This window comes from Bombus vancouverensis, chromosome 8 (assembly GCF_051014615.1).
Source record: "Bombus vancouverensis nearcticus chromosome 8, iyBomVanc1_principal, whole genome shotgun sequence".
Lineage (NCBI taxonomy): Eukaryota > Metazoa > Arthropoda > Insecta > Hymenoptera > Apidae > Bombus > Bombus vancouverensis.
The window spans coordinates 12,087,058-12,104,829 of record NC_134918.1 but is presented as its reverse complement, the minus strand read 5'-3'; the positions used below and the strand labels follow the sequence as shown (position 1 = coordinate 12,104,829).

General features: G+C 35.7%; 1 protein-coding gene across 2 annotated transcripts in view; it reads right to left on the bottom strand.

The window, feature by feature from the left end:
* jvl (javelin-like) overlaps positions 1–17,772 on the bottom strand; it is a 122,235-nt gene that overhangs the window by 6,954 nt on the left and 97,509 nt on the right. The window contains exons 2-5 of one of the 2 annotated variants that reach the window (XM_076621182.1): positions 3,387–4,793; positions 3,003–3,101; positions 2,036–2,737; positions 835–944 (exon numbers count right to left, since the gene is read on the bottom strand). In XM_076621182.1, coding sequence (XP_076477297.1) covers positions 942–944; positions 2,036–2,737; positions 3,003–3,101; positions 3,387–4,793 — 2,211 coding nt within the window. In that variant the 3' untranslated portion in view covers positions 835–941. Of the gene's footprint in view, positions 1–834; positions 945–2,035; positions 2,738–3,002; positions 3,102–3,386; positions 4,794–17,772 lie in introns of those variants that run through there. The other variant, XM_033332384.2, reaches the window with a different exon arrangement.

Below are 17,772 nucleotides of genomic sequence, written 5' to 3'. Positions count from 1 at the left end.
ACGTGAGGTGGACAATGAACCGCAAGGCCAAGCAGGTAAGCGTGTGGTCGATTCATTTTCCTTTACATCAATCATTATAAGTACGAATCTGCGAGCCACGTCATGGCTCTCGAGGCTATATCCGCATACAAGCAACGCTAGCAAATAAGATCAAACTTGAGCAAATGAAAGAGCAAACAAACTGAAAGATTAATGGACATTCAAAACGAGGGAATCTTCGCTAGCGCGGCGTGAAAATTTACGGTAATATCGTGTTCGACGTGCGTGTTGAAATAAATTGCCCGTTTCTTTTTGAATTCATAACTGCAATAAATGTAATCTTACGACAAAGTGGTGGAGAGACGGAGATATCGACGTCAGGATGATCGAAGAGCCAAATTATCCCCGACATTCGCTTTCCGATAAAATTATCTGTCGAATTTTATGATTTATAACTATAAGGATATTGTAGATTTTACTTACATTAAACATTAATCGTTTCACCTTAATTTGTTTTCAATTATTCGAGTCACAAAATTCGACAAAGTACGTTATATCAATTTGCATGCATCTTTTTGTTGCAAAACATAACTAATACTACTATGGGGTCAATAAGAAAAAGGAAATCAGGTCATAATCAATATTTTATGCAGGAAGATGTGTTCTATGGGGTGGTATTTAAGTATTCAATGAGTCAGTATATTGAAAATATAGAAAATCAGATAAATCCCCAAATGAAATGTGTGAGAAACTGAGACGTCAAGTGACATAAGAGCTAAGATTACAGATTAAAGTTTAATTATATGGGTATTCCCAATCTGAGTTATCATCAAGTTATAATACCTTATGTAATCTCATAACATTCGATTACTCAAATCCTCCCATACGTAGAAATGCAACTAATGTCTTTTAAGTATGAACGTATGTTAAGGTCGCGCGTCGCAAGTGCTGCTACTTTTTCTTCACTGAAATAAAACAAGGAAAGTAATATAATATATGGCCGATACCGTGAGAACCAATTCAACTAATTTAGATGGAGATTGAAGGGAGGCTTACTACGGGTGCGTGCGCATGCCAAAAACTAAAGTGAAAATAATAAACAAATGAAAAATAAAAAAAAAGAGGACAACTACAAATGTGTGTACTACTTGACGAGACGAGAAAACAGGAAGATGAGGATAAAAACAGGCTCATAGCTCACCACATCCAGGAAGAAGCATCGAAGCAAATGATAATAAAAGAAGCATAACTTACGAGAAAAACCGGCGGCACGCGAGAAGGGGCCATTTTCTGTATTGGACCGCCGGGGACGGGCTCGAACGCACGCTCGCCTGCGCTCCAGATCAGACATTTTGGTTGTGGATCGTCGGGCGATTCGTCGTAATTAAGACAAATGTCGGTCGAGAGTCTCTGTATACGTCAGAGTTTCAATAACGTTTTCAGGAATGATCGAGTGTATCATAGAGGATGATTAGATCGGAAACGATTCCACATTTCGATAGATAAGAGTTAACGTACGTTAAGGACGGGTGCTGTCGCGGAGGAAAGCATGGACCGCGGCGAAGAGAACGACGAAAGATAGTACCGATAGTGAAATTAAAGAACGTTTTGTGAGTGTGACGCAACGATTAGTAGTAGAACCAGCGTTTGACTGAGAAAGATTGATTATACATTGGTACACGGATGGCGCAAGAGGTGAATAGAGAATAGTAAAGATTAGCGAGTCAGCTGTATAACCGATGAAACAAATAAATTCAATCGACTATAAGTAGCTACAGTGAATGACCCTTGGTCGTTGGTTAACCGGGCTGTCTTTTTGTTGTTTTATGGTGAGCACAAGTCAGCGTGTCGAGACGGGAGAAAATTAGAAGGTCCGAGAGGCGTAGGAGACGGACTCGGTTCGAAGGGGGCCGCAATTAGAAGCAGCAGATATCCCTAACAGTGACTACTGGCCGTCCTGGAGAAGAGGATACTGGTGGACTCTCTACTACATCGGGCCGTTGGACAACGATGACTTCAGCCAGTTGCTCCAAAAAAATTGCTTTACGGATCGTACCTTGCCGTTCTCGGTATCAACAGATGTTGACGCGCGTGCCAGGCTGTAGGAACGGCGTGCAGGGGCGGGCGGTCTTCGAGGAGGAGTCGTCCCAGGGGATGAGGACGTGCCGAGGTTGTTAGACTCCAGCGAGTCTCGGGCGCGGGACAGCGAGGAGGATTTGTTTAAGGAGTCTCGGCTGGAATTGTTACGCGGCAGGGACCTGTTCAGGGACTCCCTGTTTGTCTCCTTGCTGTTTCCAGTTCCGTTATTATTTCCACCGCCGGTGCCGTTGTTGTTGTTACTATTCTTGGTCAGGCTTTTGTTCCCGAGGGAATCTCGATTTGAGTCACGAGCCTTCGACAAAGACTTGCCACCATGACTGTCGCGACTAGAATCACGCGGCGGCCTTGTTAACGATTTCAACGATTCCTTGCTATCGTTCCTTCCGTGGCTAGGTGGTCTGGGTGCTGCTGCCTTCGTCGTAGCACCGGGTAAAGGTATACGGCTAGGACGTCGCCGGGGCGACGGTTTCACCTCGACGGCTTGATGATGATCGCGAGCCGACTCTGTGCTACTTCCTGGCTCGAGACCATTCTGCTCACACCTTGGTTGATCACCGTCCGCCTCCGGATCTATTTCCGTTGGTGGTCGCTGCTGAAGTCTTTCTAGTACGCGAACGCGCGCTCGTGTACCTTCCAATTCGATGTTTCTCTCCTCCAGCTGCAATATATATTAAAATGTCAAAATTTCGATGGGTACAAGTAGAGATAGTTAAACGAGTGATCTAGAATTTCGGAAAATATATTCGATTATGTATAATTAAAGTGTTATACTATTATGTAATATATTAATGTGTTATATTGAACACATATTATGTACTTAGTATTCGTTTATCTAATGTCTATACGTATGAATATTTACGTATTTTCATAATTAATCATTTATCGTATAAACGTAATTAAAATTATGTAATTATATAAATTACCTGGAAACGTAAGTCGTCGTTTTCCTCCCGTGCCTTGTCTAATCGTTCGGAAAGAGTTTCTGTACTTTTTTGTACTTCATCTAACCTTTTTTGTAGGACCTGCAAGATATCGATTTACCTTGTAACATTTTCATTTAAATATGTGTAAGATTTGTCATACTGGAAGAACTACTCCCAATACAACGATGTCTGATATTTCATAGCCTATTACTCAAACACAAAGTTAATGAATTTTTTATATGTTGTTAATTCTTGATGGAAATAACCAACCACTGGTTAAGTTAACCTCAAAATCGATCATAATGCCTCTACTTTACAAATTATATTAAAATCCTAGAATATTAAATTTTGAAGGAAGAAATTTTATAAATCTTAGCTATTTACCTGATTATGGACGGTAGTAGTGATTAAATGCCGCTGCAGCTCAAGAGGTGAGTTTTCTCGTAGAATGGCAGCTATCTTCTTCGAGTCGACATCCTTAACGTGCGCAACTCTGGTAGGTGACACAAGGACGGAATCCAACGCACCCAGACGTGCTCTCCTTTCATTTACACTCGCCTCCACATCGATATCGCGTAGCTCCTCATTATGGGCTGTGACGTCCAACAAAACGTTCTTCTCTATGGTCCTTGTCCGGAAGCGACTTTTATGAGCCTTTGTGGACGTCGCAACCGACGCAAACGCCGAAGACTTGCTTTTAATATTGCTAACGTTATTGCTTTTCGGCGGCGAGACGACAGGCGCCGCGGATGCTATGGGTTGCAACCTCTGAGCACCTGGCGCAAGGACATCCGCGGATGCTTCGCTCAGTCCAGCCCGGAGTCGATCCTCGAGACCAGTTTTCAAAGCAGACAACGCGGCTAACTCGGATTGAAGTTCCTGCGCTCTAGCTCGACTGGATATCGTCTCCGCCTCGAGCTCTGCCACCTTATCCAGAAGTTGCTCCTTCTCCCTCCTCAGCGTCACTACTTGAGAATCTTTGTCTTTGTCCTGTTTATCCTCTTCGGTCGGTATCGTCGTTGTCTTTTCATTCTCCAGACACGTAACCTTTCTCACAGCATCCAAGATATCGGTAGACGCTAGATCTTCAGATGCTACGCTCTCTAATCGACCTTGCAAACATTCTACCTCTTCTCTGAGTCTGATTCCCTTACGATGGATCACGTCCAGAAGATTCCACAGCTCGTCTTCCGCCTCGTCGAGAACAGTAGGTCTAGGACTATTCGGCCTTGGCGCTATCGCTGTTGAAGCACTGTCCTTGGAAGATGTTTCCGTGCTAAAGCCAGAATCCTGGACCGTGGCGCTACAGTTGTTCTTCGTGCCGCCACTGTGCGAGTTACTGCGACTCCTCGGCAACGAAGACGATGAAGATTCAGCACCTTCGCGCGGGACTCGTCTCCTAACCTTCCCGGGCTCCCATTCGTTGATTCGTCTCGATGATGGACTGGATAGCGGTAAAGGGATGTGGGAATTTTGGGTACAGGACGATGACGTCACAGACGCTCCCGCGGATGCCGTCGCGGCCATCTTGTGCCGGAGGTTTGGGAACGTCTCGATGACGAGGTCCCGGAACTCGAGAAGGGCGCCGACCTCATTCTGGAGCTCCTGCAGGGCGATCAAGGACTTCGCCTGCTCGTTTATCAGGTAGTGAAAAGGACCTGGTCGTAGGGGCATGCAATCCATGCCACCGCCACTGCTGCTGTTTCCACCGCCACTGCTGCTGTTTCCACCGCTGCCAGTACCACTGACGCTTCCGACGGCGCCTTCTGTTAAGGCAGCGCCAATGCCACACTATGCAAACAAACAGATGTAAAGGTCAAATTTTTGTACATATATATATATATTTCAATAAACTAATATAAAACAAAAAACATTGTGCGTCTATTATTTCCTTATAAAACGAAAGAAACTTTTCGAACAACCTAATATATTTTTTTGTTTGGGTTCGACGATACAACGTTTGGAAATTTGTGATTAATTATTATCGTTAGATGATGTTTTAAGGGCGAGTGCAATCAATCTTTGTGATTCTATGCATTGAGCAACGTGTTTCAATTTTTTCCAGTTGCGGTATCTTTTTATAATAATCAAACATCTCGCGGATCTTTTGCTTCATTTTAGTGTATCCTGTTTTTAGAGAATGAATTTAATTGCGAATCGATTGCAATGGAAATTCTAAAATTATTAAAGGCGTGCTGTAGCAAATAATACAAATAACGTGGAATATTTATTTACCACATCTTTACTACGAACCTTGTGGCAACCGAGTATTTTGAAATATATATATAATATCTATTCAATGCTTTTGTAAATTATAATTTCATTTTATACAATTATGCTGTATTTTCGTATCGCCTATCTTTTAAACTTTCTTCTCTTTAATACCGTAAATTTAATGAGCATGGCATTAGATATAAATATGTTTAAAACAAATTGGTTGGTAGATGATATTGCATGTTTTTATTAAATTTTTCTTACAAAGTAGGCGGTATTCGTCTCGTGTTTAACTTCCATAGCTAAGACGCACGAGCTGTAATAACTTTAAATTTCTAATTTTTCTAACAATGAGAAATTGCTACTAAATTATTATACATGTTTTCCAAGATAATGTTCCGAAAAAGAAAAACTTGTTCGAAAACGTCTATGAAGGGCATTAAGATCATACTCATTTAATCTGCTATAACAGGAACATTATTTACTTTGGAGAAAAGATTATACTTGATTACAGTTTCTTGTTTGATACGAAAGGAAGAATAATTGCTCTAAATAAGCTTTTCGGTGTCGGTACAATGATTCGAAAATAAAACACACTAGTGCAGTGATAAATAGGTAAAGTACAGACTTTAAAAAGTATATTTGTTTTGTAGTAATATCTTTAATCTCAAAATTGGGAAACAGGTTTCAAAAATCACAATACAACCGGGAAGAAACTCTACGCCAAAAAGTAAGTCGAAAATATAAAATGAAATTGCTTGCTATGAATCTTATTGTTTAAGAAAATTTACCTTGAATATTCTTGCGTGCACCTAACTATGTCATAATCAAACTCAATCTCTTTTTTCATTCTATTTAAAGTCGTCCCGTCTACCATGGTCATTTCGAATACAAGGTATCACACGAAAAGGTTCTATTCTACGTTTTCGATTACTTTTTCACACAGAATCACTCCCTTTCCGGCTGTAGCGTCGTGATTGCAGACGCACCCTGTATATATATGGAACTTTCGAACAATAATTACTACCAGTTATCCGCTGTAACAGCGAAGAACCAAGCAATGAGAATTTAATACAACGGAAATGAGTTTCTCGATAACTGGTGCTTGCATAATTCAAGTTCTTCAATTAGGGTTCTCATTAATGCAACAATGAAACCGCAAATGAATAATAATATATGTAAGTATTTTATACAACAAACTGTATTACTGCATATTATATTACGAATAAAGTAAACCAAAGTTTAACTTTTTCCCGATCTTTGCAAAACTCTTCGAAAATTTATTTAAGTTTAATAAAGATAAAAAGGAATTGTTACGGAGAATCAAAGATTTTCTTAAAACATTAAATGTCCAGTCTCGAATTTTTGCTTCGTTGAAACGAAAGCGAGATTGGGATATAATAAATTGAAGGATTGCAGCAGGATTAAGAGACATAGGAATAAATCCAAGGTGTTAGAGCTCCGAAGACAGTATAATCACGTTGCGACGATGCAATATGACTGCAGGTGAGGACGAGGGTACGAGTTGCATCTAGGAACGACACAAATGCAGGAGAAACGTCAACTTTCTTGAGCGAAAATAACACGTGAGCAGAGATGGAAGTTAATCGCGTACATGCTCACGAAACGCAAAACGCGTGACAGGTGTTGTCGCGTGTAAGACGTGTCTCGGTGTTCCGTCTGTTTCACTCGATTGTCATCTCTTACATGCCACGGCTCTACGACACCGCGAGCACGCGAAATCGTCCTGCTAATCTGGGTAATTTATTGCATTCGAAAGTACAATTTCTACCTTTGGTTTGGGTTAGACTTCTTAAGGCCCTCGCAGACTGATTAATCTATCCTCACATACATCACTGGCCTTCATAGTATCGATAGGTTATAGACGGCTCATGCTGGATGAAAAAAGTTTAGGATTTTTAATTTTACTTCGCATTCTACATTCTCGATACAGAGGTTAGTAATGAAATGAAATAAAATCCTAATTTTAGATTATTTATGGTATTAATAGCCGAATGATATTAATTAAGAGTTAACGTTGATTTTCATATAAATGATATACTGTGGCGTACAAAGGTTTTCAATCTCTGGACAGGTAGATTTTTCATTGTATATTTCAGAAACAATATTGCAACACATATTATTAAGTTGTTTCGAAAGTTAAATTCTATTTTATATTTGACTAGAATGAAAGAGGATTTATTTATAACATTTTATTGTAACAACTTCAAAAAGTAAAAAGCATCAACCTTCTACAAGAAACTAATTGTTCGATCCAATTCCTTTCATCTGATCGAAATAAATTGATAAATTGCAAATCTACTTATCTGTTTAGACCTTTACAGTACACTATTCCTTTCTTTATAATTCATTATCGCGTCGATTTGTCATATTCAACGATCGCAATTGATCGTCTTTGATGCTTCGCTCATTCATATTTTATTCGAAACATGTTTCTTGCTATAAAGCGTATGAAATATTATGCGAGATTTATTTCAATTGCACTAGTAGATACCTACAATATCAAGAAAGAGTGCATAAAAGAAATATTTCCGATAGCGTTCTAAATTTTTATATTGCAATTTCTTAAAAACTTGTAGTATATCTGATTGAGCAATTATAATTTCTATAAATAATGGCAAGTAACATTTACTTCTTTGGAGTTGCCTAATTAATTCTGATCACTGCGGAACATGTTCTATACCAGTTTCAAAGGTCGCAGCGAAGATTCTAGCAGAAATTTCTCCGAAACTCGTTGAAGAATTAATTAATATCCTTATTGTTTGATTCGCGCTCTCGCTCTGGTACGTTTTCATGCATTTTTTCCTACTTTTCACTGACGTGGAAAGCAGGTAATCAATGAAGTAAAACAATAAGGTATCATGATGCGAGATTTTATGCACTCGTTTTGTTTAGTTTCTTAGATCTCAATACGATGTACTTGTACGGTCAATGGCATTTAGAATGGATCGAACTATTCAGTAATCTTTTTTTTAATTTTAATTAGACACTCGAGAAACCGAATAAAGTATAAAGTGTCTATAGTCATCTTTGGAACGCTTCCACGATTTCTATAATTTTGTTGTAATTGTTTTATTTTCACACCGTCTTCTTATTCGTTATTGGCAATAATCGTTACTTTCGTTATTCGTCGATAAAGATCACGAACACCGCGAGTATGCTCGTGTCAACTCGACGCGCAACATGTGATCGGTATGCTTTCCAAGGGGATCTAGGGAGAGCTGAAAAATAACGTGTCCGAGTACGCGCGATGAGAATAAAGCGACGAGAATCAGGTTATTGGGGCCTAATATCCGTCCGTTTCTCCGCTGCGAGTCGAGCCGAGCAATTTTCGAACGCGGATTCAACGCGATGAATGAAAACGCACGGGGTTTACGCGTTCGAAGAATTCTCATTCGAATGGATACGAATTATGAATCGAGAGCAGAAATTGCACCATGGTATCGGTGATTTTGTTATCGATTCTCGTTGCAAAGCATGATTAAAATTGATGGTGCCTTCGTGGATTCGATCGGGACGATGACTCAGAAGCACAGATAAGGCTGAATGGTGGGAATGAAGCGAGCCTGATTTCCAATGTAAGTTTTATCGTGGTCGTTATACAGTTTGAAATATGAAGAAGTTAGCGTCCAGCTTTTTATCTATGAACATACAAATGTTGGAGCAGTAGATTGTGATTTAAGATAAGCGGTTAATGGTTTTGATTAATAACTGCACTGTCTGTAGAGCCGAAGAGTTTCATGATGTTCGATATTGCCCTTGTTAATTTAGATCAACAGCAATACGGCTATAGCAGCGATTTTCAACCTTTAGAAGTAACAAAATAATTATTCAAGTTCTGCGACACAGCAAAAAATATATTCGGTTCAAGACAGGATATTCACACCGGATGGCTAATGTTGCTTTTATGCGACAGTCTAAGGGAAAAGAGGTCAATGCTCCTGACTAAATAGGTATTGTACGTTTCAAAAATTCTTGCGGTGCACCAGCATGCGGATTGAAAATCGTGGTACGGATAACAGTGCATGTAGACACGTGGTTTTACCTAATCCATGGGCCATGATCGAAAGAAAAAGAGATTTTGTTTCGTCGTTAAATTGAGTATTTTGTTTGAATTTCGAATTCTACTTTTGTTATTTCATGTTCTTTATGGAAGGCATTCCATGAATGCAATTTTGATTGTATTATTTGTTTCATAAATTAAGAAGCTGTAGACGTAGAAATAAGCGTATTTGTCGTACTGTATAAAACATTTGTCGTTAATAAATTAAAAAATCTTTCTCTCATTTCTACGAATAAGAAGACTTTTAATGTCTTAAGGAAATCTCTGAAATAAAATTAAAACAAGAAATCCCACGTATTGATAACGGTTCTATCATATTGTGCTCAAACTTGAGGCACTTTTACATTTTAATATTAAAAAAAATACGAGTCAAAATTGACTAAAAGAACGTAACATGATTAAATATACGGTTTCGTACAGATTTCTCATACTACGATTTAATATAAACCGTGGTATAAAACTTCCTCCTTAAAAAGCTGTAAACTTAGAATCTTAAGTATACGGTGTTGTACAGATTTCTCGTTCTACGATTTACCGGATAGCCTGTACAAGGTGTCCTATCATTTTGTGCGGCACTGTATAAAACGTGAATGTCGCGCGAATGCGACAAATCCCTTCCGTGTCATCTGCTCTTTCTAAAAGAGCCGCCTAAGTGTGCGTGCCAAGCGTTTCCGCCGATGTTCGAGCATCGTAATGCATGACACGACTAGTCAAGCGGTAAAGCAGGAAAGTAAGAGAAAACGGGGCTTTTGTGTCAAAGTGCCCCTTGTAATAATTCCCGTAATGAGCGAGGAACAACCGAGAAGAAACGTGGCGGTACAATGCTCGTTGAGCGCGCTCCTTTTCGGTAGCCATGGAAAAAACACGGTGTATCCTCTTTCGCGAAGTGTGCCTCGATTAATAGAGATTCAAAATGTCATTCAACTGCTGGATCTTTGAAGAGAAGTTGCTGTGCAAAGTCGAATTGGAAAGTAAGGCTAGAAAGTAGCGTTTTGATCAATTTTTTTTCAACTTTGTAGTTTTCTCTTTGTTATGGGAAAATAAAGCGATCCACTTGTGTTGCAATTTATCGTTTGATTTAAGTAGATAGAATTGTTGGTTTTGATCAATTTATTTTCAACTTTGTAGTTTCCCTTTGTTATGGGAAAATAAAGTGATCCACTTGTGTTGCAATTTATCTTTTGATTTGAGTAGACAGAATTGTTAGTTTCGATCGAAAATAATGATTTTGTTGATTTGTTCTGAATTCTTTTTTTATATATTTGTTTCATATATGTGCAACAGTAATTTATTTACAATCGTTGCTAATAATTAATTGATATCTTTCATAGAAAAATTAATTGCTTCTGTTAAATCATCTAAATATTATCTTTTTATGGATTAGGATAATTTAGAATGAGTCTAGACTACTTTAGTGCCTACATAATAAACATTACCGTGTAATTACATAACATAAACTGTAATGTTAATATAAATTATAGCATACGACATCAATCATAAATGTAGGTTAATATCTTTTAATATTATACACATCAGCAGTATCATATAAGCAGTTCTATAGAAGCATACATTAAATGATGTACATATAAAGCTTTCACAGAAAAAGTTCTATGTTTTACCTGTTTCTTGATAAATTATTTTTAATTAGTAAACATTATTAATTGGCAATTTTCAAATGGGAACGAAAAATTGTTAAAACAAAATCCACCTTATCGAGGAATAATTAATTATTTTCTTCATCGTACTCAACGCGTTACAATTCTTTTTCCGTTTCGCTTACGAAGAATCAAGTGGGTAGCTGTTTAAACGTAGAAACGTTACACAACACAATATACGTATGCATTATCGTGCATTACTAAACATAGCTACTTATTTTACTTGCAAACCAACAAATACCTACATGCACCAAATCATCGAGCGTAGATTAACGAGAGGAGAAACTATTTAAACTAAACTGCGATTTTCAACTGGAAGACTGAAAAATCAGACCAGAAGAAACCGATCAGGATCACTATCCGAAGGAAAACTTTTTCTCCTGTTTAAGTGAATAAGAGCAAAGCATGTCTCGGCTAACCGATCATTACACAGTTGAATCTCAAAACGAGATAAAATACTCGAAATAATTGTTCGATTACACGTTGCACGTTGACTAGTACGACAGAGAAAAGGTCAGCAAACTTTCACTGAAGTGAAACCTTATTTTAAGCAAACATTGAAGGGCTGTGATTAAACTATTATTGCATTACTACTCGGCAATTACCGTGTAATAGACACGCTGACTATTCATTAAAGAAACTGCCTGTACAATTGTTTCACGTCCACATATTGGGGATAGATAAATTACTACTGGAAACACCGTTTTACTCTACCGTATAATCATATTGCTAAATGTATAACGCAGTTTCGCAACAGCATCTTATACTTTCTCATAATTTTTTTTCGTTCTATGATTCGAAATTTATTTTATCCGAGAGATTGCTATCTATCGAAGTCTAACGCTAAAAGTGCACGAATTTTCTGTCTCTCATATTCCGTTCGAATATATCCATTTTATTACTAATAATTTATCTTAAAAACAATTTGGTATTTCTTTAATCAGTTAACTGCGAGATTTGGTTTTAAAAATCTCATGGGATTAGATCATGAAGTGCGTAAATAAATACAAGCGACGAGGAGTATATACGTCAAACGCTGTTAACTAATTAAATAAAGGAACTCGAATTTTTCATTGATAAATTTTCGCAATAAATGTACTTGATAAAAACGATAATTTTTAGCGATTAAAATATATTTATAGTTACTGTATAATTATGTCAATATGTTTATAATTATATGTATATAATCTGTAGTATTATTTATCTCAGCTAGTCCAAGTAAATATAATCCTACTGTATCTCAAACTAAATTGCCACTATACAGAGAATCATCCAATATAATTAGGTACACTATTTTATTGTTTTCGTGTAATGTAAACGTTTGCCCAGATTTATTCAGCGGATTCAATATCGAGGAAATATCTCCCACATGAAACGCGTTAACTCGTCTTGAGAAATAAATGCACCGCTTGCTAATTAGTATCAGACAGCACTGAAGTATTACTAATATCGCGAGCGAGCGCAACTGCGTTTAATAAGAGCGTTGCAGTAATTCGTAGATTGTATCAAAGATAGAATTATATTATAGAGTGAGCCGGCTACGGAGGTGTAGCCAAATATTTCTGTTGCTAACGGAGATTTTTTTACTCGCAATCTTATACAACCCTAGTAAGTGATAGTTAATAATTTCATTGTGTGAAAAGGCCCTGAGATATTTGCTGAAATAATAAACTAACAACAATCTGATCCGGTATCGTCGGAACTTTTCTTCAAATTATTTCGATTTAAGATATATTAATACGTGAGAAGAAATAATAAAAAGAAACATATGAGAAAATCTAGAATCTAATGAATTTTATTATATAACTCTTCAAAACACTTCTAAAAATAAATTCTATATATATTTTATTTATATGTCCAAAAATAGTTCTCGTACAATAACAATTAAAGGAAAAATGGTATAAGACACAATATTTTTAATTTGAGGTAACTATGAATAAGATTAAATTCTAATATTATCATTTATTATTATCGTATAACGATTATACGTCGCGTAATATTGCCATAAAAAGCTTGCTATTGTTATAAATATTATAATTTTTGTATATTACAGGAAATCCTATGAAAGTTCTCATGTTTAACTAAAAGACAATTCCAAGCATAATAAAAGCAAAGTTAATTGATAGTCATAGAAAATGCTATATTCTACACGAGTAGATATAAAGCGATAAAGAAACGTGGGAATGTTTCAGCGCGGATTAATATAATATCTATAATACAGGAATCAAAACTGTATTTATATACATACATATTCAATAATTATGCATTTTTACCGCCATATAATATCAAAACGATTAAAGTGACAATAAAGATCCTTCCACTTATGAGATTAATCGAACCGTGTGCGTAATTTGATATATAAATTAGTTTCAATAACTGTGATTTATAAAAGGATTATTATATTGGCTCGATAATACGGCATAAATTGGTACGTTCAGGGAAAAGCAACAGGATTTAAAATTAATTTACGAATTGAAAGTCAGGTGTAGAATCACACGACGCACAAACTATAATTTTCATAAACAGGTTTCTTGAATGATTGGAAAGTATCGATGAGGAAATGATTGAGAATCACTGTACTATTGTGAATCTCATAAGGTTCGAAAAGGCAGTAGGACGGCAACGTTGATGGTAGGCAAGTGATGTGCAACTTCCGCTCTAACGACATTTCCATTGGCTTTCCATGTAATGTGTTAATTAATCAATCCTTACATTTTTTAAACGTTTGAACTCTAAATCGTTGAGTAACCTGAGTTATTGGTTTTGTTCAGAAGAAATTACAGCTATTTCATATTGCTATTAAGTTATTATTCGTTAGCTTTCTCTAACATATATGCGATATCATTCAACATCGATAAATCCTATAGTAAGTAAAATATTGTTCTTGTATCCTATATATTTATTTATTATTTATTTGGAAACTAAAATAATTTTATTTCATCTTAATATGAAGTAAAATTAGCGTTGAAAGTTATTTTTGGAATACAAGTGAGAAATTAGTTCAAAGAAAAGTATATATAACTTACTATTTATATATATAATTCAAGTAAAATCAGATTGTATAATGATTTATTAATATATCGTAACAACATATTAACCCATATATTTATATATATATTCCAAGAATATTCCAAGAAAATCGATTCCAAAGGTTTAACATAAAGAGTTTAGTTTTACGAGCTATAAAGATCAAGTCTACTTTCAACGGTAGTATATTTACTTTCACTCTTTATGCTCTTATTTCTTTTATCTTTCTTCGCTTCCTGTTTTATCACATGCTTTTGTGTATCTTGTAAAATAGGATACACTCCGGGCATTAGAGTACCATTGAAACCATTGAAAAGGTTTGAAATGTCAATAATGGTGTGAATCGCCTGATGGGAATGAATTTGTGACATCACTGCTTCCATTTTATTCAGATTCATATAACGTAATAATTTCCTTACCTTGATATTTAGTGGAATCAGAGAATACATATTATTTTTATTCTTATGGGTATTTTACCTGTATCATTTAAAATAAATTTAATAATCAATCTATCAATCCATTCTCACGCGATGAAAATGTAAGTCCTATTCGACGTAATAAAAAAAAAAAAAAAATAATAATAAATACTACGAAAATGGAACGTAGAAGGTTATAAAAAAAGTACTTAATTGGAAAATAAACAAGTTTCGCGGATACTAAAATTAGAGTGGAATACAACATTTCCTTAAACAAAAATTAAAATATCAGAGTAGAATACGATCGTCTAAAGAATAATAGTACAGAATATTGTGAACAAATAAGGAATATGAGAGAAGGTGCTCGTTCTGGGAACAATATAAAATCTATTTTCTTGAAATTGCTTGGATCGATGCTGGGCCGTATCAGAAATAGGCATTCGATCAAGAAGAATGTTCACGGACAATAGCAGGCGCTAGATGGCGGAGAGAAACGATGAGCAACAAGAACACGGAACGTAACTCAAGGAACTTGAGGAACACTCGACCCTGAATGAGATCAACGATCGAGTTCAGTGTCAGATCGCTGGAAAAGGAAAACGGGGTGGGTCGAGGGGAGAGTAGAGACGGACATCGTCTACTCTAACCTGTCACGCGCGCTTCGAAATGAGAGTATAGCTGCTTAGCCTGGTCTGCAAAAGCAAGGATTTCCTGATCTCCTGTTTCTGTCTGCCTTCACATGGCAACGCGCGCCGCTCATTAATCTCCCTAGCAATTTTCCTGCAAATTCGTGCTACGCTCTTTTGTTTCGCTCGATTGTTACTAACGACAACCCTGAACAGGCAATTGAAATAATTGTCACGATCTCGCATGAAACTTGCATAAAATTACACAGGGTCACGAAACTACTCGAATACTCGTAGACTTCTCTTATGAATATATTAGATGCGTTATGTGAAACATTTTGAAATTTCATTAACATTTTCATGATATTCGACTATCATGATTGGATTGGCAAAGCCTGAAACAAATCCGAAGTATGAAAGTTACAAAATATTTAGTACAAGTATATCTGAAAATCTTGTCTTGTCGCTTAATTACTTATATTACATAATTTTTAGTCAATTTATGTACCTACGTATTCTGAGATAGATCATGGATAAATATATACGTATTAAAAATTTGATTTGATCACCGCAGTTTTTTCAAATTTAATTATCTTATATTTCTATCTGTGGACGACATAATCATTTGTCAATCTATTAAAGCAGAACGTCAAGCAATGTCAGTATTGCAATCGTAAAATGAAATAAAAATACGCAATATGTTTGTGATGCGTTGCAGATGAAACTGATAGTTTGAAATTAGTATCGGACTATAGTAATAAACAGGTTGCATAATCTGTGAAGATTCCACGGATTATTTCTGCATTAATTACAGATAATTGACCCAATTAAATGCATAATCGTTCGCTCGTCTCCTTGAAATTCAGCACCGTAATGTTGCATCAATTTCATCGTTCTAATCTTCTGAATACAGTAAATTTCAGCTATTATGGTTTTTAATTTCGTTTAGAGGTAGTACTAGATTTTTATTTTGTACAGAGAAAACAAAAGGAATTAAAAAATAGAAAATAAATTAATTTTTAATGTTTCACTGATTAGATATTTGAACGGTTTATCGATTGATCGAATCTTTGATGGCAAAGAGATTTAATTTCTGTTCAAATGAACATTCACAGATTTCTACTGATATTCACAATTATTTCCGATAATTTCTTTAGCGTGCATTTACATACAAATTAAATTTCTAATAAGCTTTATATTGCAGTGCTAGCTTCAAACGAAAATATCAGATTCTAATAGCGAAATGCGGAAATAATATCTTAAATTTAACTTCGATCGACACATTAAAGCAGTTAACACAATGCTTCAAATTTTATTAACTCGAAACTAGTAATTTAGTTGTAATTGAGAATCGTTATATTGTTGGAACGAGAAGTTCCTGTCTGCATTCCTATAATTATCTATTGTAATTTTCAGTTTCAAATACAATATGTATCATTTAATTATAGTATAAGTATACTTAGTAGTATAAGTATAGTATAAGTATGTCAATAAATTTGTATCCAATTAAGGTAGGAATGCCATATTGCTGTTAATTATATTCATACTACAAAGGAAAAATCATTTTAACGTTTCTCTTGAAATATTACACTCCGATAATTGGCAACGAGAAAATAAAACTCCAAATTACCAATATTCAAATGTTTCATTGACGTTCGATAAGTGTACGTCACTCAATTGACATTTAACCATTTACAACATGCTTAGGAGTTTCATGTAATTACCGAACATAGAATAAGATCATTTAACGTCACTCTTGAAATGTTATAGTTCAATAATTAAATTGTTCATGTTGAAAACGGGTAGTGGACTCAAATAAACGATAAGACATTCTAAACGAATAACGCACGTGAAGACATACTATCATCGTTGCGCTCTCTTAGGGAGAAATATGGACAATAAATGGTCAGCGATTTTGCATTCGATCCACGTCTCAACAAAGAGGAAGAGCACCGTCGAGAAATCTCGGAAGTCATGATTTATACCGGTTATATTTTTACGTTGCATTCCCGTTCCTCTATACCGTAACTCTTCCACAACCCATGAAAGAAACATTAGAAAATCGTTCTACTGTTCGGTACAGAAGCTATTCCACACTGTGAAATTCCTCTAATTTTTATTGCGACAAAAAACATGCAACGATTGCCCGCATCCGGGGTGAAACGTATATATGTAAAGTTTCTTCAAACTTGATGTTTTATTCACTAGGAATAAAACTGTCAGATTAATTTTCGATGACTTTCTAAATAACGAATGTTAGATTGATTTTCTGAAGTTAATCCAATACGTTAATTTATTGATATGCGTTAATTTATTGGTAATATGAAACGATTTTAATATCTTATCCAATTTTGCATTCTATTGCTATATCAATATCTTTATAAGATTAAATCATTTGCCTTTACATTTTAATTGAATATTATATTTAACTTTCATATTTTCATTCAATTTTTAGTAATGTCGCATTTTGTCCCATAAACCGGAACGTAATCGTAGTTACATTTAGCAATTTACAATAAAATTTGCATAATCGTATTATATTTTATTATTTATACCAAATGAGATGAGAAATGCATCTAAAATGTATTTTAAGTTCCATAAAAATTGTTTTCGAATTTGTATATAATTTCCATATTTATTAATAAACTGAGTATATGCTGCTCACGTACATTTGGTAAATAAATGACAGATAATTCTGTTGCAGAAACAACTTTTACGAGTTACGAATTAAATCACCAACGTCATTAG